The sequence below is a fragment of the Pseudorca crassidens genome, chromosome 13 (assembly GCF_039906515.1).
Source record: "Pseudorca crassidens isolate mPseCra1 chromosome 13, mPseCra1.hap1, whole genome shotgun sequence".
NCBI lineage: Eukaryota > Metazoa > Chordata > Mammalia > Artiodactyla > Delphinidae > Pseudorca > Pseudorca crassidens.
This window is the reverse complement of record NC_090308.1, coordinates 14553975-14579786: the sequence shown is the minus strand read 5'-3', so window position 1 is coordinate 14579786 and position 25812 is coordinate 14553975. Positions and strand designations below refer to the sequence as shown.

Genomic DNA, 25812 nt, shown 5'->3' with positions numbered 1-25812 from the left:
GGCAAAGAAGGGATGGGGCTGGGGAGGCCCCGTCCACACTTCAGCCAGGCTTAGAGGGAGAAGGAAGGACTCCAGGGGCCGCAGAGCTAGTGAGGAGCCCCCAGGGAGAGGAAAGGGCGTGTCCCTGGGGTTTACTGCAAGTGCCCAGGGCTCTGGGAGGTTTCCAGATGCCAATTTATCCTGATTTGTTCACTTTTTTTTCTTTTCTTAAAGCAGAAGCACATAGACACACTCAAGACACTTCAGAAGTTATTTTAAAAGCTCCTTAGGGCTTCCCTAGTGGTGCAGTGGTTGGAAGTCCACCTGCCAATGCAGGGGACACGAGTTCAAGCCCTGGTCCGGGAGGGTCTCGCATGCCGCGGAACAGCTGGGCCCGGAGCCACAACTACTGAGCGTGCGCTCTAGAGCCCGTGAGCCTGGAGCCCGTGCTCCGCAGCGGGAGAGGCTACCGCGATGAGAGGCCTGCACACTGCAGCGAGGAGTGGCCACCTGCTCGCCGCAACTGGAGAGAGCCCGTGCGCAGCAACGAAGACCCAACGCAGCCAGAAAAAAAAAAAAAAAAAAAAGTTAGCAACCAATTAAAAAAAACCCCAAAAACTCCTTATGTTACGTTCCAGCCATTGCTGTCCTTGACGGCTCTCCCTCCCAGTCAGCCAGACCTCCTGTCGATTCTCTCAAGCTTGCTCTGGGCCACTCTGGTCATTTGCAAGTGCTCTGGGAAGGACACAGCTCTCTACAATATGCTTACACCTAAGTGGTTTGATTTGCAGATGTCTGTTTGACGTAACACTTTTATGGAGGAAAAATATAGTTTTAGCACAGCTACAAGCCCTTCCTGTAAACTTTCACAGTCATTTACATTTTCAATCTTTCCTTCACTAGACTCTTCAAGTAAAAGTTGGGCTTAAAGAACTTTGAAAGTAAAGATTTCAAAATAACGTTAGATGTTGTCAGAGGTTGTACTTAGCAAGGCCTGTCTCTGTTTTATTTTTGAGAGCTCCAAGTCTACATGATTTAAAACTTTCACTTAGAGAGTGTCCATAAGACAGAGACATCTAGTGGCAACTGCAGACATAAAACACTCTTCTTAAGTGTGAAAAAACTGTATTCTTGGTCTATCTCTACAGAAGCCAGCAGTTAAAAGCATGGCTGTGGTCTTCGCGCAGTATTCTCCTCTCACCAGAGGTGGTCAAGGCCTCAGGCAGCCCAAATGGCCCGCGCCAGCTCTGGGGCAATAACACACTGTTGCTGAAACTTGGCTCCTCTCTGCACCAACATCACATTCCTTTGTTAGAAAGGTCTTTGCTTACTGTTCTACACTTAAGTTTCCTGCATCTATTTAAAACTCGTTACATTATATTCTTTTATGCCTCAAAATGAAAACCTGTCCCTTTGCAAGACAATTTCATTCACTGCGTAGAGACTTCCAGTGCCTATTAGCTGTGATGTCTCTGACAATGAAGGAAACAGAAGCATCCTTAGTGTCCCAAGATAAAGCAAGCTCCGCCTGCCATTAATCCTACTAATCCCCCATTCTGCTCCTCTAGACATTTATCAAGTGTCTATTATGTACAAATCCCCGAACTATTGACTGCAAATGTTCAAAAACATTTGTAAAACCCAGTCTTTGCCCTCAAGCATCTTACAAATGAGGAGGGGTGGTAAGTAAGTACGTAAATAACAACAACAAAGGGAAAATATGTTGCTCGTACAAAACGGCATAAATAAAGTGCTATTGAGAGAGGAAGAGACTGCTTTTCATCATTTCGGCTCACTTGACTGTTGCGGGGGCGGAGGTCACGGAAGAGGTGATGTGTAAACTAGAACTCAGGGAGTGGGCAGAAGGCCAGCAAAGCGTGGTCCAGGTGGGCGTGCGGTCGGGAGACAGGCTGGAAGGAGGTCAGGCTTCATGCCTGCAGGGCCTTGAAAGACAGAATGAGGAATCTGTGTGCTAATTTGATGTGTGATGGGTGTCCTCTTGGTTTCCAATCAAAGGAGTAACACAATCTGGTAGGTTTCGGATCAAAGGCACACTCCAATCAAAGCAATGCTTAGGAATATTAATCTGACAGTAACGTGGAAAATGATTAGGAAATGGAAGTGAGAAGGGAAGGAAAGAACTAATGTGAGAGGTAATTATGAAGAAAACATGATTTGGGCACCGACAGGATATGATTTTAGAGAGATTTTTAGTATGGTTTACTTGAAGATAAAAAAAATAGGGAAGTCAGAAGGGACTTCAGGGAAGACTTAATTCAGTTTTAGGCATGCAAAATGAGATAAAAGAGGATATTCAATTCTAGATGTCCAGCAGGCAGCCTGTGGCCTTGGGAAATAGAGTTCTGGAGACAGAGAAAGATCAAGCCCAGAGCTGTCAACGGGTTTCCAGCAGAGGCAAGACCCAGGAAAAGATGAGCGCCCATCAGGAGAGGCAGAGAGAAAGCAGTGTGGAGATCCCACTCACCAAAAGTGCAGGAGGCGCCTGTGGAGAAGGCAGAAAAACAAGGGGGATTCAGAGTCATCAAAATGCAGGTGACAGCCCTTCAGAAGGAAGAAAACAGTCGCAAAGGCTGCAGAGGTCAGGGACGACAGAGACTGGGAAGAGGCAGTGATTCTGATGAAGAGGCGACCTTGGAAAAATGATGCCAGTGGAGCGATGGGTGGAAACCACAGTGCCAACGGAGAGGAAGAGTGTGGGATGAGGAGAGCGGAAGCGAGGCCATCGGTCATCCTTTGTAGAACTTTCACAGTGAAACAAAGGAAAAGCAGCACCATCTCGCAGGTAGACAGCCGTGTCACGGAAGGGCTGAGCCTTCACAGGCTTGGGGATGGCAATGGGGGCACAAGTATAAAATGGAAAGTACAGAATGAAAACTACAGGGTAGGATCTGGGAGCATAAGGGCAGGAGGAAGATTGTTTTCCTTAGACAACCAGGGGCCCTTTTCCCCAAGACAGAGAGATGGGAAGAAAAAAACTGCAAAGATAAGGAGACTGAGACATTTTAAGAGAGAAAAGAAGGAAATTGTGGGAATTCAGGCCGCCAAGCTTCTCATTAGGAGACAAGGATAAATACTCAAAGCCTGGGGGACAGCCGGGACGGGGCCGGAGGAGTGAGAGGAAGCTGCCTTCGTAGTGGACCCGACCCTGCCGCTCCTGACTGTGTAGGTGACCCCCAGCGTGGCTACCCGGAGGTGGAGGGGCTGCTCGGGGCAAGCGAGGTGATGAGGGACTGGAACCTGGGGAGAGGCGGCGAGACCCCCGGTGGTGATGAGGGCGAAGCGCATGTTCACGGGAAAGAGGGCCACGGAAGTTCAGAGTCTACAGTCATTAGATTATTATCAACCACATTAGTTACCTGGTCTGATGGACAAACAACATCTTAAAGTAATTGGAGAATGAAGCAAGAACTGATTTGTGTGCCTTGAAGTACACATCGCCGATGGCAACCGTGCAGTCACACAGGAAACCAAACTCTCGCTGAGCGTTTAACTGTTGCAGAAGAATAAGTCCATGGTTGGCCAAATCCATTTTTTAAAAAATCTGCAAAGCAAACAATTTTGTTTTAAGAAAGATGATTCACAAATAAGTAGTGTCTTTATAGTCACCAACAGTAATGGTCACGGCTAATATGTCAGGCACTGCTAGAAACGTTACATAAATTCACTCAGTCTTCACAACAGCCCTGTGAAGTAGTTCTGTTGTTACTCCCATTTTACAGATGATGAAATTTATGGTGAATTCGGGGACTGCGTGCTTTGCCCAAGTTTATACAGATGGTAAGTGGAGGAACCAGGAAATGGGCCTGAGCCGTCAGCCCGCCAGACAGCAAACATTCCTGGATCTTTTGTCTTTGAGTTTAAGATTCCAAACGCAAATTCTAATGATCCATCAGAAGTTGTCCAACCTTCCAGAGAGAGAAGTAAATTAAGGTGCTGGGGTGTGGCCACAGCAGGGTAGGGCCAAGATCTCACCAAGTCTGGACAATCCTCCAGCTCCTGCCGTGTGGACAGGGCTGCAGCCGGCAGGGCTATAATAACCCCACATGGTTACTCCTCAAGGGTGAGGGCTCAGGACTGGTCCTCTTCTCCATCTTTTGTGGAGGAGGAAATGGGCTTCGAGAGGTGCAAGTAGTTAGCCTGGCCCATCTGGCCAGAAGGTGGGGGGAGTCAAAACTTAAATCTGAATGTTCTGACTCCAAGGTTCTAACCTCTTTAATTCCTCATACTTCACTCCAGCAAACCACATGGCCTCAATCTATTTGTAGTAGGGGAACTGCCTCTGGGGGAGCCGGTGTATCAAATCCTGATGTGTTCCTTCCCACAGGCAAACAGCATTTATAAAAGCCCGGCACACAAATATCAACATTATACTCAACAGTGTACTTAATGGGGAGAAAGAGCGAATGCTTTCTCCTTAAGACTGAGAACAACGCAAGGATGTCCATTCTCACTATTCAATATAGTACTGGATATTCTAGTTAGAGCAATAAAGCAAGAAAGGAAATAAAAGGCATACTGACAGGAAAGGAAGAAATAAAACTGTCCCTATTTGCGGATGACATGACTTTTATATACACAGAAAATCCCAAGGTATCTACAAAACCTCCTGGAATTATTAAATGACTTTGGCCATGCCACAGGATACAAGATAAACATATAAAAACCAATTGTAGGTCTTCCATGGTGGTGCAGTGGTTAAGACTCCACCTGCCAACGCAGGGGACACAGGTTCGACCCCTGGTCCGGGAAGATCCCACATGCCGCGCAGCGGCAAAGACCCAATGCAGCCAAAAACAAACAAACAAACCCAATCGTAATTCTATATACTAACACTGAACACGTGGACACTGAAATTAGAAATATATCATTTATAATCATACAAAAAATGAAATACATAGATGTAAATCTAACAAAACACGTATAGGACTTGTATACTGAAAACTACAAAATGCTGGTGAAAGAAATCAAAGAAGATCTAAATAAATGAAGAGACATACTGTATTTATGTTTAGGAACACATAATACAATTTTTTCTAAACTGATATATGGGTTTGATATAATTCTTTTCAAAATCCCAGCAAGATTTTCTTTGTAGATACAGACGAGAATATTCTAAAATGTTTATGCAAAGGCAAAGAAACTAGCATAGCTAAAACAGTTCTTAAAAAGAGTAATAAAGCGGGAGGAATCAGTCTATCCAATTTCGAGATGTATTATATAGCTACAGTATTCAAGGCTGTATGGTACTGACGGAGGGATAAACACACAGATCAATGGAACAGAATAGAGAAACCCACATAATTATGTACAGTAGATTTTTGACAAAGGCACAAAAATAATTCAGTGGAGAAAAACAGTTTTCAACAAATGGTGCTGGATCAACTGGACTTCCATAGACAAAAAAAAAAAGGAAAAGGAAAAAAGAAAAGAAAAAGAACTTTGATCTCTAAGTCTCATATCTTACATAAAAATTAACTCAAAATGCATCACAGACTTAAATGTAGAACACCAGAACTATAATTTTTTGGGAAAAAAATGGGATAAAATCTTAGAGAATCTAGGATTCATCCAAAGTACAAACCATAAAAGGAGAAACTGATAAACTGCACTTCATAAAAATTAAAAACTTGTTCTGAGGAAAACCCTGGTAAGAGGATGAAAAGACAAGCTAAAAAGTAGGAGAAAAGAATGTGATAAAGGACTAGTATCTAGAATATATAAAGAATTCTCAAAAGTCAACAGTACAAAAACAATCGGATTAGAAACCTAATGGGCAAAATACCTGAAGTGAGGATATGCAGATGGCAAACAAACACATGAAAAGACAGTTCAATAGCGATTAGGGAAAAGCAGATTAAAACCACAGTGAGATTCACCACATGCCTAGCAGGGTGGCCAAATATAAAAGAACAATAATCAAGTGCTGGCAAGGATGCGGAGAAATGGACTGCTCATGCCATTGCTGGTGGGAAGGTGAAACGGTGCAGCCGCTCTGGAAAAGTAAGCAGTTTCTTTAAAAATTAAATATTTAACTACCATACTACCCAGCAATTGCACACATGGACGTTTATCCCAGAGAAATGAAAACTTAGGTTCACACAAAAATCTGCACCTGTATATCCACAGCAGCTTTACTCCTCAGTTAAAAACCAGAAGCGACCCAGATGCCCTTCGATGTCTGAACAGTTAAAACAATGTAGTATGCCCAAACCACAGGAAACTACTCAGCCTTAAGACGAAATGAACTACAGCAACAGGCAACAACCTGGGTGAATTATGTCCCCAAAGGTTACATACTGTATGATTCCATTTACATAACATTCTTGAAAATTACGGAAATAGAGAACAGATTAGTGGTGGAGGGGCGAGGGGAGAGGAGGGCAATGATGCTTGGCTGTATAGAAGGGCAACAGGAGGGAGCCCTGTGGTGACAGAAATGTTCTGCAGTTCAACGGTGTCAATGTCAATACCCTGGTTGTGATGGAGCAGAATTTTGCAAGATGTTTCCATTAGAGGAAACTGGGTAAAGGGTACATGAGATCTTTCTGTATTATTTCTTGTAAATCTACAGTTATCTCAAAGTAAAAAGTTAAAAAAGGAAGGCCCACCACACATTAATTAATTAGATTAAAAATGGATAACCACGATGCTTAACTTCAGAATCAGGGAAGCGACTGTGGAGAGAGCATTACCAGTAAGCTTAAAAACAAATATAGAAACAGAAACACATCGATTCTTACTCAGCTGGTGCTCAACGCCTCACCCTCCTGTTCTAGGGTTAGGGTTAGGTTCTGGGGATGAGCTGGCAGATACAGAAATTGACAAGTGTGCCTTAAAGTAAACGAACAAAGTGGAATGATTCTTTAAGAGACTGATCTGGTCACAGAGCAAGACTCCAGAATGTCAAGTATCGTGTTTTCTACCAAGAGCTATATATCCAAGCATGAGGGGCAGGAGAGCCATCCCTGTTCGCAGGAGTTTGAGTGTGAAGAGACCTGGACTGTAGTCTTGCTTGCAGGTGAACATCAGTGGCGTGGATCGGGAACTTAGTTCCCCAGTGTTTTCTGCGTATGTCAGAAAAGGCGAAAGCAGGAAGATCAGGAAGGACAGACAGGGACATTGCCAGGTGGCAAAGTAACCGGGATGACTAAGAAACATCGCTCTCATCTGACCTCCACCAGGATATAACATTAGAAACTTGCCTTCAAGGCTGTTCTCTGAAAAGCGCCAGAACACTTCCTTTCCCATCTTACTAACTTGCCTTTCTCTACAAAAAGTATAACACCTATATGTCATTCATTTACTTTCACACTGACTTGAGCTATTTGAGGTTTTGCTAACCACATTTTACAAATGAGGAATCAGGCTTAGGGAAGTCAGGTAGCTTGCCCAAGATTATAGAATACCTAAGAACAAGAAGTAGGGTTTAAACTGGGGTTCATTTGATTTTTTGGAACACACTACATACAAGGATGTCTGTTTAAAATTAATAGGGGATTCTTAATGTCTACTTTAAAGTGTATATACTTGTTATAAGAGATTCAAGTATTATGCACACACAATAGTGTCCATCCACCCCACCCATTTCCCCACACTCTGGCCAACACTGGGTATTATCACTTTTTAAAGAATCTTTGCCAATATCGCTTTTTACCTTCTATGGATTTAATGATGAGCTGAAGTATATTTTTATGTCCTCTTGCTTCTCTTCATGAGCTTTGCCCATTTTCTATCAGGTTATTTGTTCTTTTTTCTTATCTGTAAAACCCTTTGTATATAAAGAAAACGAGCCCTTTGTCACATATGTTGCTAATATTTTTCTCTCTTTTGTTTTAGAGAGATTTTTGACATATAAAATTTTCATCAAATTTATCAGCATTTTATAGGACGATTTTGAGGTTTGGGATTTTTACATGAATGGCTATATATCATCTCTTCGATTTAGCAAAATGTATGGATCTCCCCTTGTTCCAAAACGGACTAACGTAAGTATCTTATTCAGATCATAAGAATAAAACTATGATAAAACTGCAAAACGTTTATTTTTAAAGAGGGTCTACTAGTTATTTTAGGATCTCAATTTAGGGGCATCTAGAATAGGAAATGAACTGAATGTGTCTTTCAAATACAGAAGGCAGAACACATGTCCGGAGTCTCTGAAAAGTGGAAAAACCAAATGAAAGGAGAAACAAAGAAAACAAAGAAATGTGTCATATGTTCATATTTCACACATATTTCACATGTGAAATATTTCATATTTCACAAATCCCATACAGATCAATTTTTAAAAATCTTCTTTACTCTAGAGACCAAAAAGCCTTTCTCAGTGGGAAAAAGAAAAACACCCCCCTAGATTCTCACATATATAAATGAACCTGAGAAAACGGGGTAAGAGGGTAGAGGGAGGAGAGGGTACCGGGCTTGGAGCATCTCAGGGAGCTCCTGCCCCACCCCCATCCAGCTGACAGTACCGCCCTTTCACCAATCTTCTTTCCTTATCACGGCCCCCTTCATAATCATTTCCATGAGGCTTTACTTGCACAGTGCTGCGTAGGCTGAGGATGCAGCATCTTCACGGGCTGGCTCTGCTCCAGGCTACCCCCACTTGAGGAAATGGACATCTGCTCTTCCCACCGCCATCAACTGCTCACCCAACCATATTGCTGCTGCCCGCGAGCACTGAAATGGCCCTGCACTGCCCACCAAAGTCACTGATGGCCTCTTGCTCCCCAGCCCAATGGAAGAGTAGTTTATTCGACCTCTCTGCCGCATTTAATACCCTTCTTCCTGCTCCATAAATATTCGGGCCCTGCTTCCAGGCCGCCGCACTTTGGTTTTCATCTCACCTCTGGCTATTCTATTTTAATCCCCATCAAGATTCCTCTTTTGCTCCTCTGCTTTTGGTCCACAGCCCACTTCTCACTCTGCAGACTCTCTGTGGGGATCTGGTCCACTCCCACTTGGCTGCCCCAAAGGAACCTTAAATTCAGTCTAGGCAAAACAACTCAGATCCCAAAGGGACAATAAAAGCGATAGACACAAACCTGTTCCATCTGTATCCCCAGCTCAGTGCATGGCTCCATCATCTACCCCTCGACCAAGCCAGGAACCCCAACTCCCCTTTCAGGCCTCTACCTCTCACTCCCCATATGCCACCCACGTGCCACCAATTTAAACTCTTTATCCCACCCCACGCCTTAACTCTACCTCCCTACTCATCTCCCCGTTTCCAGCTCTAGCCTCTCCAACCTATCCGTATGAAACAGCTACAACCATCTTTTCAAGGGCAAATCTGATGTTACCATCCTGCTGAAAATCCTCCTCCTGTCTCCCCACCGCCTTCAGGATGAATCCCAGATTCCTCAACATGGCTTACAGGTGACCTCACTGCTGCTCACTCTGCATTCCATGCTCTAGTGCTAATCTAAACTATTGGTTTCCAGACTTCTGGGCTGCCAAGACCTACTAAAAACAAACCAAGCAACCTTGAAACTGGGGGTCCAACAGAGTGTGCTCCCTCTTTATTTTGAAAGAAAAGACATAAAATATTTACATACCTGCTAGGAATGGAGGGCTTTTCAACATAAAAAGGTAGACAGGACATAACTTCAGAATATACTTCTAGAGGAAGTACAGTGGCACTACATTCAACATATGGAAAAAAATTTTTTCTAATGCAAAAAAAATTACAACATAAAGTTTTACTTTATGACATTAAGTTGTGCCTAATTGTTTTCTTGATACAAGACTGTCCGTTTGGTGGTCTTTACCAAGTGATCAACAAGTGTCCCATTGTTCTGAAGTCCAGGTATGATCACAAATCCAGTTTTATCTGAGTATGTTGACGATAACGAAGACAGAATGATGTATTTCACTCACTTGGGAAATTCTGGGTGAACAGATAAACTGCAGTTTTCTTTGCCCAGAAAATGTCCTGAATGCCTGGGCCATTCTTGGGCTCCTAACAGAACATAACACTCACTGCTCAGGGGCCTCCCTCTCAAAGCTGAGCAGCTCAGCAACCTGATTTCTACTCGCATGGTCAGGAGACGGGGCCTGTTTGAACTGGGCCTTGGAACTTCTGTGCAGGACCTTTGAATGTGCCACTTCCAGAGGGACCACCACTGACCGCCTGCCCCTCCCCCCCAGCTCTACTTGTCCTCTGCAAAATTTCCCTGACCTTCAAGACTGGAGGGTCTTCTTACCTCCAGAGCCTCTGCGAACCTGCCTGATGCTTCTGGAAAGCCAGCATTGAGTGCTACTTATCATCTATTACTTTATCCCATGTGCCTAAGCATACTGTCTGAGGTTCAATATTTGTTAAATAAGTTAAAAACTACATGTTTAGAGAGGAGAAGAGTGTTGAGTTCCAATCATCGGTTGGCCCCTGACTAGTTGGGTGATTTGGGGGTAAAAGTTCAGTTTCTGTTTTTCCTAGATTAACTCCAAAATTCTCATCAATTTAATGTGTGCTATATTTTGGAACAATTTTTCAATTTTAAAATGTCACCTCGTGTTTCTTCATGCTAATAATTATGTTCTTAATAGTGCTTTATAGTTTATAATAACCCTTCACACACATCATTTAATCCTGGTCAATACCATGGTATATGTCTTTTACTATTTGTTTCATTATTAATTATAATAATAACCACAGCATTAATAATAAATGACCACTTATGTGTCAAGGATTAATCAGCCTTTTTCCAGAAGAAATTTAGACTTAGGGAAGTTAAGTAACTTGCCCACATGCAGAGCCAGCTCTTAAGAAGCAGATCTGGGAAGTGGTCATGCACATGATGAGAGCTTCCTAAGGTGCCGGGGCAGTGGATACAAGTATGAAGAATACATAGAGTTCAAGGGTATAATCAAGTAAGTGCACAGATTTCTAATAGCCAACTCTGATAAGAACTATCAAAGAAAAATATAAGGAACTATGAGGTCATAAAACTAGGGTCTAATTTGGGGATTGTGGGTCAGGGAAGGTGTTTGTGAAGAAATACAAGTTAAGGAGATATTTAAAGAACGAGAAGAGTTAACTGGGCAAAGGTAGAGTATTCCAGGCAGAGGGATCAGCATTTGCAAAGGCCTTAAGACAGGAGGGAACAAGATGCAACTGAGGAACTAAAAGGTCAATGTGGCTGAAGGGCAAAGAGCCAGAGACGAATGAGGCAGGTGAAGCTGAAGACTCGGGTTTTGTTAAGGATTCTGGTCCATATCTTAAGAGCAGTGAGGAGCTCCCAAAGGGGATTTGAAGAAAGGTGACATGACCAGATGTGTACGATATAAATATCATTCTGAGCTGATCTACATGATCAGATGGCTGCAGCTGAAGGGCCAACCAAACAGGGGATGGTGGCAAAGAGGTGGGCAAGGGGAGGCCTGTTAGAAGTGGTTGAGAGGGGAGGTCTTCCAGTGGTTTAGAAGAGAGATGACAGATCGGGTGGTGGCGATGAAGAATGACAGAATTTGAAAAACAGAAGATAAAAAAATCAGCAGAACTGGTTGTTGGTGGATTCAATGGAGGAGGGTGGGGGAGATTCAGGTGTCCTAGGTAATCCCCAGATTTCTAACTTGTGTAACTGGATAGAGCATGGGGCTCCCCCAGTGGTGGGAGCACAGGCAGAAACCCAGTTTTGTGGGGGAAGATCATGAGGTTAGGTCCAGACACGTTGGGATTGAGATGCTTTTGAGACATGCCAGGTAGGGATGTAGGGTACTTGTCGGTCAGTAATGTTGGTCTGGAACTCCGAAGTCTTGTCTGTAATTTATGTCAGAGAGTCTTTGGAGAAGCCAGGTGTGTCTGACTCTAGAAGTCACATCCTTAAATCATTACATGATAGTTCAAAGAGGTTAAAACTAACAGGAGTCCACTGAACCCTGGTCTTCTGGGTGTAAATTTCACACTCCTTCCACGACACTACCTTGCTCTACAGGTCATTCCTAAAAGTTCTTACCAGTCGTAGTCACAGAGGGCCAACAACCTGACATAAAACTGAAGACCTATATAAAGCCCCCACCCATTCAACACTATAAATGGAACGTTAAAAAAAAAAATCATTTGTCTTTCCTAAATCAGAATAGTGAGCAGAGAGGAACTGAAGACAAGTAGAGATAAAGAGGGGAGTCAATTGTTAAAAGTGAGATTGCACAGAATGCCTTCTTATGTACGTACAGGTGTACAAAGTGGCTTTTTTCTTAAGCAAATTCAGAGACTGTAAGACGTAACATGTTGAAATAAATTAAAAACACTTTCCAAAGCCAAATACAAATAATCATTTATATTATTTAATGCTTTGGGTTTTGCCTTCACCACTGTATCACTCTGAAAATGGGCTACTACCTAGATGTCGAGTGCTGTCAGCTGCCATCACACAGCACACGGTGGGCTGATCCTTAAGTAAATGACTCATCTTCTGGAGGAACAGCTGAATGGGACGTATGTAATCACATTATATTTTGACAACCCAAGTTCCTCCTTCATTTTTGGTATAAGAACAGGAGACCAAAACAGCTTTTGGGAATTGATGATTCATTTTTTAAAGATAATAGCCCTTCTAAGATACTAAATACCACTTAGATTACCCATTTCAAGGGCACTAAAAGGGTCCTCTGGAGTCCTTGATTTTATTTAAGTGAAACATAAATGAATATTGTAATGCACAGGACACCTCAGTAATAGAAAAAGCACTACCCACAAGTAAGATTGATTCTTTCAAGTAGTAGTTTAGACCACTTACCAGGAGGAAAAAACTGCTTTTTCAATTAGTATTATTAATAATTAATATTTGAGGGTCTATAAAGTAAACTTGAATGAGGCTGGTTGTTTGAATTTTAATATATTTTAAAACCGTATTTCGAGGCTAGGAAATGTCTTTAGTTGTGATGATAGGTTGACATAGTTTTCTTAACATTTCTTTAGTCAATCCTCCCCATAGTAATTAGGAAAAGGAGGGACATACGCTTACCACTGGCACTTATTCTGACTTTGGAAAGCATTGCATTTGTAAAAGATTTCTTTTTAACTGAATTTTGCTTAAGTTAACATTAAAATTAGTTTTTAATTTCTGAGTATAAGTTGAGGTCAGAAGGAGGGAGTTCAGGGATAGTTCAGATGTCAAGGAGAAGCAGGTCAGAGATTTATGGCTAAAAAGAGTTGATATTTAAGTGATAATTTGAAAGGTATTATGCTACAACCAACTTTAAGGAAACGTAGATGTGGATGTGACCACACAGCAAAATTTAAAACCTAATCTAATTTGCTTCTAATAACCCTCCAAAGTAGAGATTGCCTTCCTTTTTCATATGTTGTATGATTGATTAGTAAAATGAATCTGAAGAAAACATAATCACCTATAGGTGCAGCTCCATGTATGCCAGAGAGGAGCTCCAAATATATTTTAACTCAAAGACTTAACTGACTAATTCACTTCAATATTTTATTTCAGGGTTCTCAAACTTTTTGGTATTAGGACCCCTTCACACTCTTTACAATTACTGATGATATCAAGAGCTTTTGTTTATATGGAATATAACTATTGATATTTATATTAGAAATTAAAACTGAGAAATTTAAAAACATTTATTAGTTCAATTAGACATAGCAATAACAAGCCCGTTGCATGTTAATATAAATAACACATTTTTGTGAGAAAAAATTATATCTTCCAAAATAACAAAAAAATAGTGAAGTGGCATCTTTTTATATTTTTACAAATCTCTTTGATAGAAGACAACTGGATTCTGCATTCACCCTGCTTCTCCATTTACTCTGCTGTGATGTCTGTTTTGGTTGAGTATTAAAGAAAATCTAGTCTCACCCACATACGCAGTTAAAAAAAAAAACAGAAAGCATTTAAGTAGACTTTTCAGGTAATTGTGGATATTCTTCTTTGATATTACACCAAAACTTGACAAGTGGTAGTTTCTTAAAGGTTAGTTGTGCGATCTAAAAGTTTTATACATCAATGAATGAAATTTACCTGCTCAATTACAGTAAAATTCATTGCTGTCTCTTACACTTTGAATGGATCGTTTATCCATTCATGACTTTTAACACTGCCTATTGGTTATTTGGAAAATGTCAGTTCATTGAGTTATGCAGATCTCCCCAATGTTGACACATTTGGTCAACAGTGAAAAAGGCCAGTAACATCTTAGTATCATTAGGAAAATAGCTTTGACCTTATGGAACCCTGAAAGGGTCCTGGGGATTCACAAGGGACCGTAGACCACACTTAGACAATCCCTGTTCAGAATCACTCTGGGGACATGGAGAATCTAAATGACTAGGCGGGGCATAGAAGAACATGTGTACGCTCTGAAATTGTTCTCACATTATTTTGAAGTTCACCCTTGCTTCATGCAGAACTTAGGGGTGCACAATATTTAAAGAAACTGTACACGAAAGCCTCTTGTAAAGTAAAAGATTTGTTTGATAAGTACTTAACCAGATACAGTAAAGTGTTTTACAAATTCCTATCTTTGCATACGGAGCTTTCTTGATGTGAGAATGTCACATGATGCAAACCTCAATGCATGTGAGCTGGGGATTCTGCATTTGAGCATAAATACCAGCCTCAAACTTGCCTAAAGTCTTCACCATCTTGGCCAGCCAACTCCTTGTAAGTGTTCTTTCTGTGGCTACTGACTGCATCAAGGGCATATCAGCACTGTAAAACACAACCGTATTTACTATGGATTCAAAGAAATATTTAATTATTTAAGTTTAATTTGTTAATAAAAATTACAACCTACTTGAGCATAAAAAAGGTTAAGAAGTATTTTTGACCTAATGCTTAGAATGTTAAATTTCTTTTTCTTCAGGGGAAAAAAAATTCTCAATTCCCTTTTTGGTTTTCAGGGTCATGCTTTGTGACCCAAAGATCATAAGGAAGTAGGAAAAGTGACCAATGCCCTGTTGTCAGGTGGACTTTGAAATTTATGGTAAAGTCTCCGGCTGACCAGCAGTTCCTCCCTTACTGTGATGGCCTGGCGCTACACTACGTGCCCGGTCTCAAAAGTTACTTCACAGAAAGGTGAGTGGGTCTAGGGATGAAGCAACAAGCCACAGGTAAGAAATGGTAGGAGAGTCTCCCAACTCCAAAGCAGCGGACCCCAAGCCAACACCACAGGTCAGCCCTAGACATCTCCTTCACTTCCCACAGGTCAGCCTTAGGCATCTCCTTCACTTCCCACCTCTATGTTGGTGATTCTCAAGCCGGGGAAAAAGCATATCCCCTTACACAGGGACGTGTATCTTCTTGGAGGAACTGGGGTAAATGCAATTTTATATAATTTAATAAAATTTTTATATCACAAAAGTGCAGATTTTGGAGGACAGTGCAAAGTTCATATTAACCATTAAGATAAGAAAGAAACTGTCATAGCTTTTATTCTATGACCTAATACGTCCAGTGTTTATTCTCTGCTGCTGGTGTATTCCACTGGAAGAGCTGGCGGAGCACCGGGTATTTACGTCCTCTCTGAAGAGAAGCTTTGAAACTGGCAAGTAAGCAGCTGGACTGTACAGCAAAGCTTTAGGGGTGGTTTATCTGCCATCCCGTAACAGGGTTCCTCCACTGTTGACTATCTGTGGCACCGATACCATTGGTATGCCACTTCTTGTACTTTGAGATCTGGTGATGGTTTCAACACAGGTCAAGTCTTTGGCTAGAAAATAAACTTATACAAACCACACATTTATTAAGTGAGAAACGCCCAGTTTACAGGAATGTATTATTAGTCGTAAACTTCCTTCTTCAAAATTACTTTTAACAGTTTGAAAATGCCCTGGACACATACCAAGATCACTTAGAATGCAAAATAAAAATTTCCTTTAACAATTAATTTTGGCTTGTAATAAATCAGAGAAATTAGGGTTTAAAATGTCTTAGTTCTGATTTCCTAATAAAATCTCAGGCCCCTCAGACTAAAATGCTCGTGATATTTATACCCTGCTCCAGTGACCCATTAGGGGTCAACATAGAGGGTCGGTCCTAGGAAGGACTGGGTTTAAGGAAACCCAGAGCACCTTGGAATTCTGCTTGAGCCCGTGATTCCGATCTTTTTAACGCTTTATTTTACTAAAACAATAACCTATGAAAATGAATAGACCTGAGACTCACACGCCAAGGGGGCCCATTGTATGATGAAGAGCTAAGGAACACCGCAAACTGGGGTCGGGGCAACGAGCCTGGGTTATTTCCCTACGGCATAATTAGGAGTTCAGCAGTTGAAGTTCTCGCAGTAAATGGCGTAGCAATAACTACATTTTCACTCTGCCCAACCACTTTCTTGCCCGCTCTGCTACCCCTGCTTTCTTTACTGCCGTCTTAATTCACTACCAGCTAAAAGGAACAAAAACCTCGCTTCCTAAGCACCTTTTGCATCACCATGTCTCTTTGCAGCCTTGTTTAAAAATGAATGGTTTGGGGGTTTCGCTACACCGAGGAAACGACTCTGGCCCCAGGAAGCAGCCTCCGCGCCCCAACCTCCCCTCCGCGAAGCCCTACACGGGTGTGAAGGCCGCATCGGCCGGGAGCGCGGCTCGGAGGCCGCCCTCAAGGCCAAGCAGCCAGCAACCACAGCGCAGCTCTGGGCTAGCCTCGGCCTTACCGGAGGCGTAGATCGCCCGTGGAGCGGAAGCTGGAAGCCGCCGCTCAGCGCGCCCACCCCCGCGGCACGGGCGGGGGCCAGCGTTTCCCCCCACCCTCTGCCAGAAAGCGGCTCAACGGCCACCTACTCAGCCTAGTCCCGCCAGCCTCGCCCCGCCAAGGGCGGGCGCCGAGGCCGGGGGCGGGGCCAGGCGCCGCACACCCCGGCCCCGCCCCCATCCCCGAGGTGCTGAGGGGAGAGGAGGAGCGACGCACTTGGGCCGCGCCGCACGCTCTCCGCTTTCCTCAGTCCCGCGTGCGCGCGCGCGCTCGCCCAAGTCCCGCGGAGTTTAACACAATGCCGACGCCTACGCCGTGCGCAACGCCCCGGCCGGCGCAACAGCTCCGGCGCCGGGGGCGGGGGGGGTGGCCAGACAGGGCGAGGGGAAGAGCGCGCGCGAGAGCGGGAGACAGCGCGAGACCCGAGGAGGCCGGAAGCGCGCGTGCGCGCCCCCGCCCGCGAGCGGGGAGGCGGAGCCGCAGCAGTAGCGGCAGCAGCTGTAGGAGCCGCTGCAGCTGGGAGAAGCGCCAGAGAGGCCGGGCCTGCTCCGGTCGGACCGGATCCCTCCCCTCCCCCTCCCTCTCCGCTCCCCTCCCCCAAACCCACTTCCGCAGCTCGCAGCCTTGCCGCCGAAGAAGCAGCGGCGGTAGCAGCAGGAGGCGGCGGCGAGGCGATTACGGAAGGATTACGCACCTGACGGGCCGGCCTCTTGGGGCTCCAGCGCGGGACGCTCACCGGCAGCCGCCGCTCGGGACGCGCTTCGCGGTGGCGGCGGGAAGGGAGGGACCGGCGACGGGGAACGGAACGCGAATCGCCCCCCTCCCCTTTCTCCCTCCCTCCTCCTCTCCGCCGCCCGCCCTCTCGGCTTCCGTCCCCTCCCCCTCGCGCAAAGCCCCGGATGGAGCTGCTGCCGACTCGCCGCCGCCTGGCTCCGGGGGATGGTTTTGTCAGGCGGCCAGAGCCCCGGCGCCAGGCGCAGCCGCCCCCGCCCCTGCGGGGCGCCCGTGCCCTCGCTTCCCAGAACCGGGTCCCCGTGTGGTCCGGGCCCTCCGCCTGCCTTCAGCTGAAGCCCCGGGACTGGGGTCATTCGTCGTCTTTGTTGCCACCGTCGCTGCCGGAACCGTTTGCGAGCTCCGGTGGCCCCCGCCCCCCCCTTCGCTTTTCCTGAGCCCGGGCCGGGGGCGGCACGTGGGCACCGGCCCCGGGAGGAGGAGGCGGTGCGCGCTTACCTGTCGCCGGTGTCGCTGCGGCGGGGGGTGTGGAGGAGGCACCGCTGGGCAGCCTTGGCCGTGCTCTCCCCGCCGCCGCCTCTGCTTCTCTCTGCTGCTGCTGCTGCTGCTGCTGCTGCTGCCGCCGCGGTCGGTGTCTCCGGCGCGGCGGCGGCGGCGGCGGCGGGGCTTTTCCTGTCCGGTTACGTTAAGGTCACATGACCGAGAGAGCGGAGCGACTAGTGCAAAGAGGCTGAGAGCGGCTCCCGCCGGGGGGGAGAGGCGGCGAGAGAGCTGTGGCGGCAAGAGCCCCCTCCGCCCCCCCAGCCGCCTCCCCTCCCCCCGCCCGCCTCCGCCTCCTGCTGCTCTGCCGCCGCCGCAGCCGCCGCCGCCTGCAGCACTAAGTACGCTGCCGCTCCCACCCAGGCTCCGCGCTCTACTCCAGCCAAACTTCTGCAGACCATGTGCAGCCGAGGCGAGGAAACTTCTCTCCACCTATTGGGGCTGGAGGCTTGAGTCACAAGCCCCATGTTTACATGAAGTGTTAGGTAGGACAATCCTGGAGATGCTCGGGGAAGGGATGGAGAATTACTGCTTGGATCCTTCTGCAAGCTTGTGCTTGACATCTCTGGCCTATAGCTTTGTCCCTCTGCTTCCCGTATTAGCATAAATTTTAACCTTGAAAGACTTGAAATGGATTGGACTTGAGAACCAGGGAGATAGTTGTGAAATTACTAATACTTTTTTTTACCGCCAGTGGTAATTGAGAAGGCATACTGGAGTAGACATGCTTGTTGGTGCTGTGTGTAGAGGTAGAAGTGCTTCCTTACAGACCAGATGAGTGTGATGTAAGACGTTTCTGTTAGGATTGAATTTGGTGCTTATTTCAGTAATTGGGTTTTAGCTTATGAAGCTTTGGTCCAGAAAAGTCGAAGTCTGCAAAGCGTGTTTGTTACTTACGAACAATTTACTCTCCTTTTAAGCTTTGGTCTCTGAGATATTGTTAGAGTGGCTTCCAGAGTTGGCCGTTCTGTTAAATTTAGAGGTCCTGAAACATGGTAACAGGGCAAGCATGGGGTTTAATATTCATTGATGGTCATTCTTAACATGTTAAAGTTTACTTTTGCGTCGTTGCCATTTTGCTAGAATTTTATTTATATCTTTAGAAGTATGATTTAGTCCTTTGAGGAGTGCATTTAACGATTTGTTTTACATATCTAGGATTTTGAAGACTTAAAAAAGAATATGGCTTGATTTGTAAGAAAATGGAGGCAGCAGTTCCTAGGCTACTCTGGTTTTAAAGCATGCTATCCTGGATATAAGCTCCTTGATTTGATGTGGAACCCATTTTGGTTGACACAGCCAGACCTAAGCACAGTGCCCTGGCACGTAGTTCACAAAATACTTAAGGCAAGTTTATTATCTTAAGACAGTTAATTTAACATACAGCAGTGTCCCTGCTAAAAATCTGCGTGTGATTCGGTAATCCAGTCGTACCTGGGGCTACTGATGACTAATTCCTTCTTCTTTGAAGACAAAATAAGCAGCTGTGTAACTTTAGTGGTCCAGAAGTGAGTAATAGATTTAGTACATACCTGCCTTGAACTTTCTTGTTCTTTGATCAGCTAGATAAATGACTTGTGAATGGCTAAATGTCTGCCTTGCAAAACCAAATTCTGACCCTGCTATAAGCATTTCTGGTGCACTATCACTAAAACATCAAAGTTGGCCATTAGACTGGCATGCCAGTTTCCTTGGATTTGCTTTACAGTTGAGATCTGTTTCATCTCATTAGGAAACTAAAGTGTTTTTGATTGGTAGACATCGTTAGAGATCTTTGGGTTCTTAATTCTTTTAGACTTTGAACTTTCAAGTTTATGGTCTGATGAGTGCTTACATGGAGAGTGAACTGATTTAAGAGAAACCAAAGGAAAAACTGAGCAAAACTAATGCTGAAGTTTTAGATGAAGCCATAGGGCAGAAACTTGGCTATGTGTCCCAAGTATTTGGCCTTGAGTCAGAGTAACTATGCTTAAGATCAACAAATATTTTCTCAGTACCGTACTCTATATTATTGTATAGAAATAAACCCTGGGGTTATTCCTGAAACTGAATCTCTTTCCTAGAGAAAGTGCTGTCAGGAGCATCCTAGTCTTTTCTTTTAGAGCTGCTGCTCTGGAATTTAGAACTGGGGTGGCTTTGCTGCTAATTCTTGGAAGGCATAATGATGGATACTTGGATTTTGCCAAGTATGCCAATTATTTTGATTTTTAGTCACCATCATCAAGTAAAAGCATTATAAGGAGTGCTATACAGACTATATCTGCTATCTACAACTGGTTGAAGTAGAAACATTTTGATGGATACATATGCAAAGGTTGGGGAGAAAACTTAGTTCTTGCAGAGAATGGCTAGTAGTCTGTCCGGATTGGGCCAAGGGAAGCTGTCAATTAGTCTGGTTATGGGAGAGCCACAAATGCCCTGAGTTAAGTAATAAGAAAAAGAAGTTAAGTCATCTGTTTAGTGTTTGTGTACTGATCTATTTTTCATTTTGAAAATAAATTCGGCAAATTGGGAGTTCAAAAATAGTTTCACACATTTTACCTCAAAGAAAATCTCAGTGCAAGCAAATAATCAAGTGGACTCATCAGAAGTTACGTTATGCATAAATATTCTGCAGAGTCTTGTGTTGCTGAAAGTTTTGATATGTGTTATGCTGAGGTACAACCAGAGATATATGCACTTGCTTGTGTTCTGAAGAGGGATAGTTCCAGGGAGACTTGGACAGTGGGCAGAAAGCAGTTTAATAGTACTGTACTTTGGGTTTTTTTGGGGGGGGGGGAGTGGGCAAAAATTTGTGTGCGCTCAGGTTGAAGATGGAATTTCCTTTAACACTGATGATGAAAGTAATAGTAAGAGAAAGTAATACATGTGGGTACATCCCAGAGCTTCTTCACTACATAATTTTTTGAAGAATGTCTTATGGGTAATTTCTTAAATTGGGAGAACGACATGCTTTTTTACATGCTAGATTTCTAAGTCTAGGGTAGATGCCACACCTGTGTTTGCAAGCTTAACGTATAAGTCAGAAAAGATGTATTTTGTGTGTCTTAGATTTTGTTGCTTTTGTTAAAAAGTCTGTAGAAGATGCTTATTTTATAGTTGATTGTTACTGAGACTGTATTCCTTCAAGGATTCCCTGTACTTTAGCAATTTTTGTTTGTTTGTTTTAAACCTATTAGCGTAGGCATGTGGGTTTAAAACTTTTCCTGTTGAGATTCTAAAAAAATATATTTTATTAAATGCTACCTGGTACACACATATATGTAAAGTTGAAACAAAATTTTCAGGAAATAGTACTTGTTACTATGGGTATATACTCTGCTATCTTTTGTTTCATTTTTTAAAAAAAAATTAGCTGATTGTGGTACCTTAAATTGATTTCATAAATCACAAATGGATCAGGGTCCACAGTTTGAAAAAACTGGTATTTCAGTTTTTGGTATTAGTTGCTGTTACAAATTATCCCAACACTTAAGTGGTTTAAAACAGTGAACATTTGTTTATCTCTGAATTTCTGTGGGTCAGGAATCTGGAAGTAGCTTAGTTAGGTAGTTCTGGGTCAGGGTCTTTCACGAGGTGTTTTTTATGTCAAGAAGTTGACTGAGTTAGGATCTGCTTCCAGGGCGGCTTACACTCCAGCGGGTTAGTAGTTCTCGGTTCTTCTCTCTGGGGCTGCTTGAGTGTCCTCACAACATGGTGGTGGTTGGCTTCCCCCAGAGCAAGGGATCCAAGCAAGAGCGAGGAGACATCACCATCCGCCACACGCTGTTAGTTAAAAGCAAGTTACTCAGTCCAGCCTGCAGCCAAGGGGAGAGGAATTAAGCTCCATGTCTTGAAGGGAAGAGTCTCAAAGAATTTATGACATTTTAATAACTACCACAGTTCTATATTTTTCCTGTTTATGGATGAATTAGGATTGAACCAGAATTCTTGCTGAAGTCAATCTGTAAGTAATTATCTTAGTTAATTAAGTCAGTTTTTTCTCTGAGGGCGTTTAGTCACACTCCTTCCTCTAAAATTTGAGAAGACAGGCTCAAAGAAGTTAGGTAATTAACTAGCCAAGCCCATTCAGTCTAGGAAAACGAAACAGATTTTCTCTGACTTTTTGTCATGAGAAAATAATAATCTGTGTGCTGATAGAGATGAGAAGATTGGCTGATTTTTAAAAAAAAAATCTTTTCTGAAGAAGTTATAGTGTGGGACTTTTGTTCTCTAGTCTTGCAGCTTGTATTTTTACATGATCATAGTTACAGTGTCAGTTTATTTGGTCTCTGGATAATGCTTGACGTCTTTATGAATTTGCAGGCTCCTCATACCAGCACCCCCGTCCCAACTGATTTTTAGAGGAAATGGAAAATGTACTTATTAAATGAATTTTAACTACTTTATGGTTAGCTCCATGTGCTGCCTATATTACTGACCCTGAGATTGTACTGTAACTGTAATTGTACTGTAACTCTTCCAATTAGCACATTTCCAGGACCTAAAAGAAGATGTTACAACTAAAAGGTAATCAGGGTGTGCGTGTAAAGAAAACTACACCATGTTTTTCTGCTGTGAAGTTTTCATGGAAACTTCAGATCTAGAAGGCTTTGTTCTAAGCTTAGTTTTGGCTGACCGCTCCAAGGAGTGGGGTGAGTCCCTGGCATGGGTAGCGTGAGTGAGGCCAGGATGAGTTACCAAGGCTCACCTTGATTGTGGGTTTTTTTTTTTTTCCCCATTAGGCTTTTCTGAGTAATAGGTGGGGATACAGTAAATCGTCTTACACTTCTGCTGTTACAGAATTGGATAATGGCTGCTTTTTTCTTAGACTGTTTTCTAGTTTATCTTACCACCAGGACACCTGACAGTTCTATTCTGCCCTAAAGCACTGATTGTACTTACTTATGTAATTACTTTTCTTGGTATTTATTTATATATGTTGTATCTCCTATCCCCCTGTAAGATCCCTACAGGGACTTACTTTCATATATACTGCTGGTACTCAAGTACTTGAAGGACTGAATTGAATTTGTAGTTGAAGGACCGAAGATGATAATTCTCCCACCACAACTGAATGAAGAAATGTTTATTTTTGAAGAAAGCCTCTGGATATATGTGGTAGGTGCAGCTGGTGTATGTGTTAATCACTATCTCTGTTCTTGAGATGCCCACAGTCCAGTGGGGGAGAACACAATCATATACTTAATACACAGTTTGTTCTATACTACACGTGCAAAATGGTGTGCTGGTACAATGAAGTTGGTGTTAGAACTGAATCTTGAAGGGTGAGTGGATAAGATAAGATGTGGTTTTGTGACATGTTTGGGGTTGTGCATTTCTCAGCTTTACTCCATTATACATCTACCTTGAATTGTTTTACTGTTGGCAAGTGGCCATCATAGTTTGATAAGTTGCTTCTTTCTGTGGCATGCGTGCTCTTGGTATATTATTTCTCTAGAACTGTGCTGGTCCAGTTCAGTAGCTCCTAGCCACATGTGGCTATGTAAGTTAATGTCACACTAGCCACGCGTGCTTCAGTATCCACATGGGGCCAAAGGCTACCATATTAGATGACACAGATATTGAACATTTCTCTTGTCACAGAAAGTTCTGTTGGACAGTGCTGCTCCAGAGTCAGTCTGCACATTTTCACATTATCTGTAGAGTGTTAAGTTAGGAATAGAGTGAGAAAACTTAACGGCTTCCTGACATTAGGAGAGACAAGTGTGGTTGGTGTTTATGAGTAGAGGGCAGAGAGTATATATTTACCGTGGTTAAGAATATAGGCTTTGGAGTCAGATCTGGGTTGGAATCATACTCTGTCCCTTAAGCTGTTTGGCTTTGGGCATGTTATTTAACCTCTGAGCCTTAGTTTTTGTTTTGTTCAAATAGGGATAATATTTATCTCACAGGGCTGTGTATTAAAAAAGTGTATGTTAAGGGGCTTAGCACAGTGCCTCAGTAAATGACAGGATCATTAATATATTTTTTAAATAGTCACTGATTTAAAGAAATCTTTAGAGTTATCTTAAAGTAAAATTAACTTTTTTTCCTTTTGGTGTACAGTTCTGTGAACTTGAATATAGGTGCACATTTATGTAACCCCAGTCAGGATACAGGACAGCTCTGTCACTTCAGAAAACTCCCTCATGCTGTCCTTTGGCATGCTATCCTCCTCCCACTCCTCTCCCTGGCAGCCAGTGATTCCTCCTCCATTGCTTTTTGTCGTTTCCAGCATATGGTATATAAATGGAATCATATAATATGTAGTCTTTTGAGACTGGCTGCTTTCAGTCAGCTAAGTTGAGTGAAAGTCATAAAAAGTTGTAACATGTATTAATAGCACAACGGATTTTTAAAGATGTTAGTTGTGAAATATTAAACAAAAAAAGTCTGAAATTTTGCTTATAGAATTGTGTGTCACTGGAGTTTTTAATGTTTGAAAGTGAAATTAATGATGAAATATATAGGGGAAAACTACTTCCCCCAATTGATGACAGCTGTGTACGTATCAACTTGTTTTTCTTTGTGAAGATAGTTGATCATTGGTAGGAGAGGATCCTGTTTTTAGTTTTATTAAAGATCTGTAGAGTTGCCAGCACAGTCCTGATTTGAAAAAGGTGGTTGTTTAAACATCATTAATTACTAAAAATGTGGTCTGAAGATAACAGCTGGCTGCTTTGCCTAGACCTTCCCCAGCTTAACCCTGAAAGCCTGGCTGCTCCAGAAAAGCCCCCAGTGCCGGGAAACCCAGAATCTAAAAGGGCCACTTGAAGGAAATTGGAGGATTCCAGTTCATCAGATTTCATTAGTGAACCATCAGAGAGGTATTTGATACTAGTTTGTTGTCCTCTGTAAGTCTTCATTTGAGTGAGTTTAAGAAGCACTGTGGTCCATTTTCATTTTTTTCTTTCTCTTTGTTTTGGCTACACTGCTGCAGGGAATCGTAGTTCCCCAGCCAGGGATCAGACCCGTGCCCCCCTGCAGTGGAAGGCGAGGAGTCTGAACTACTGGACGATCAGGGAAGTCCCAGGTCCATATTTTTATGTTAGCAATATATATATATATATTTTATTTTTATTTTTGGCTGCATTGGGTCTTCGTTGCTGCGCATGGGCTTTCTCTAGTTACTGTGAGTGGGGGCTGTTTGTTGTGGTGTGCGGGCTTCTCATTGCAGTGGCTTCTCTCGTTGAGGAGCACGGGCTCTAGGCGTACGGGCTTTAGTAGTTGTGGCACACGGGCTCAGTAGCTGTGGCTCGCGGGCTTAGTTGCTCTGCGGCATGTGGGATCTTTCTGGACTAGGGATCGAACCCGTGTCCCCTGCATTGGCAGGCGGATTCTTAATCGCTGCGCCACCAGGGAAGCCCTCAGACATGTTTCTTAACTAAGGATTCAAAGGGGATCCTGGGGATTTGATTCAGCCTTCATTTACTCTCAGAATCATATATGGGTTTTTACGCAGATGGACTGTACTAACAGTTAACTCATAACTTCACATATGTTAATTCCATTAATCCTCACAGACATTTTGTTCTGAGAGAAGCTGTGATCTTGAAAAACTTTTATGTTTGTATTATACCTAAAATAATTTTAAAAACTCTATAGAGTTGAAGCTTTTATCATAAATTTAAATACTTGAAAAATGTGTAATTTCTGACATAAGTATTGATATTTTAAAATATTTAAATTATATATAAACAATAAAATAATTTATATCTTTAATATATCTTAGTGGAATGTAATACAATAAGTTGATGTCCACCGTGATCCATTTAAACATAAGTAAACGATTCAAGTGTTACCTTCCTTTTTCTTCTTGAAAACTGTATTTGTTACATTTCCCCCACAAAATGTTATCCTAATAATTTTTTTTTATCCTAATAAATTTTTATGCTTTAAGGTC

The 25812-nt window shown here is 43.2% G+C and overlaps 2 protein-coding genes across 4 annotated transcripts in view; one reads left to right on the top strand and one right to left on the bottom strand.

The window, feature by feature from the left end:
• ZBTB2 (zinc finger and BTB domain containing 2) overlaps positions 1-18001 on the bottom strand; it is a 23751-nt gene extending 5750 nt beyond the window's left edge. The window contains exons 1-2 of one of the 3 annotated variants that reach the window (XM_067701759.1): positions 17886-18001; positions 3357-3541 (exon numbers count right to left, since the gene is read on the bottom strand). In XM_067701759.1, the coding sequence (XP_067557860.1) occupies positions 3357-3529 (173 nt within the window). In that variant the 5' untranslated portion in view covers positions 3530-3541; positions 17886-18001. Of the gene's footprint in view, positions 1-3356; positions 3542-17349; positions 17505-17885 lie in introns of those variants that run through there. The other 2 variants (XM_067701760.1, XM_067701761.1) reach the window with 2 other exon arrangements.
• On the top strand, positions 14944-25812 carry LOC137205117 (uncharacterized). The gene is made up of 3 exons (XM_067702991.1): positions 14944-15038; positions 16629-23027; positions 24598-25812. Exons 1-2 carry the CDS (start codon positions 14944-14946, stop codon positions 18532-18534), a joined length of 2001 nt encoding a protein of 666 aa, XP_067559092.1. The 3' UTR covers positions 18535-23027; positions 24598-25812.

Excerpts from the sequence above, each read along its gene's own strand:
- LOC137205117 (XM_067702991.1), top strand. The coding sequence starts at position 14,944 with ATGGTAAAGTCTCCGGCTGACCAGCAGTTCCTCCCTTACTGTGATGGC. Across the intron at positions 15,039-16,628 it reads AAAAGTTACTTCACAGAAAG|ATCGCCCGTGGAGCGGAAGC; the intron begins GTGAGTGGGTCT and ends CCGGAGGCGTAG.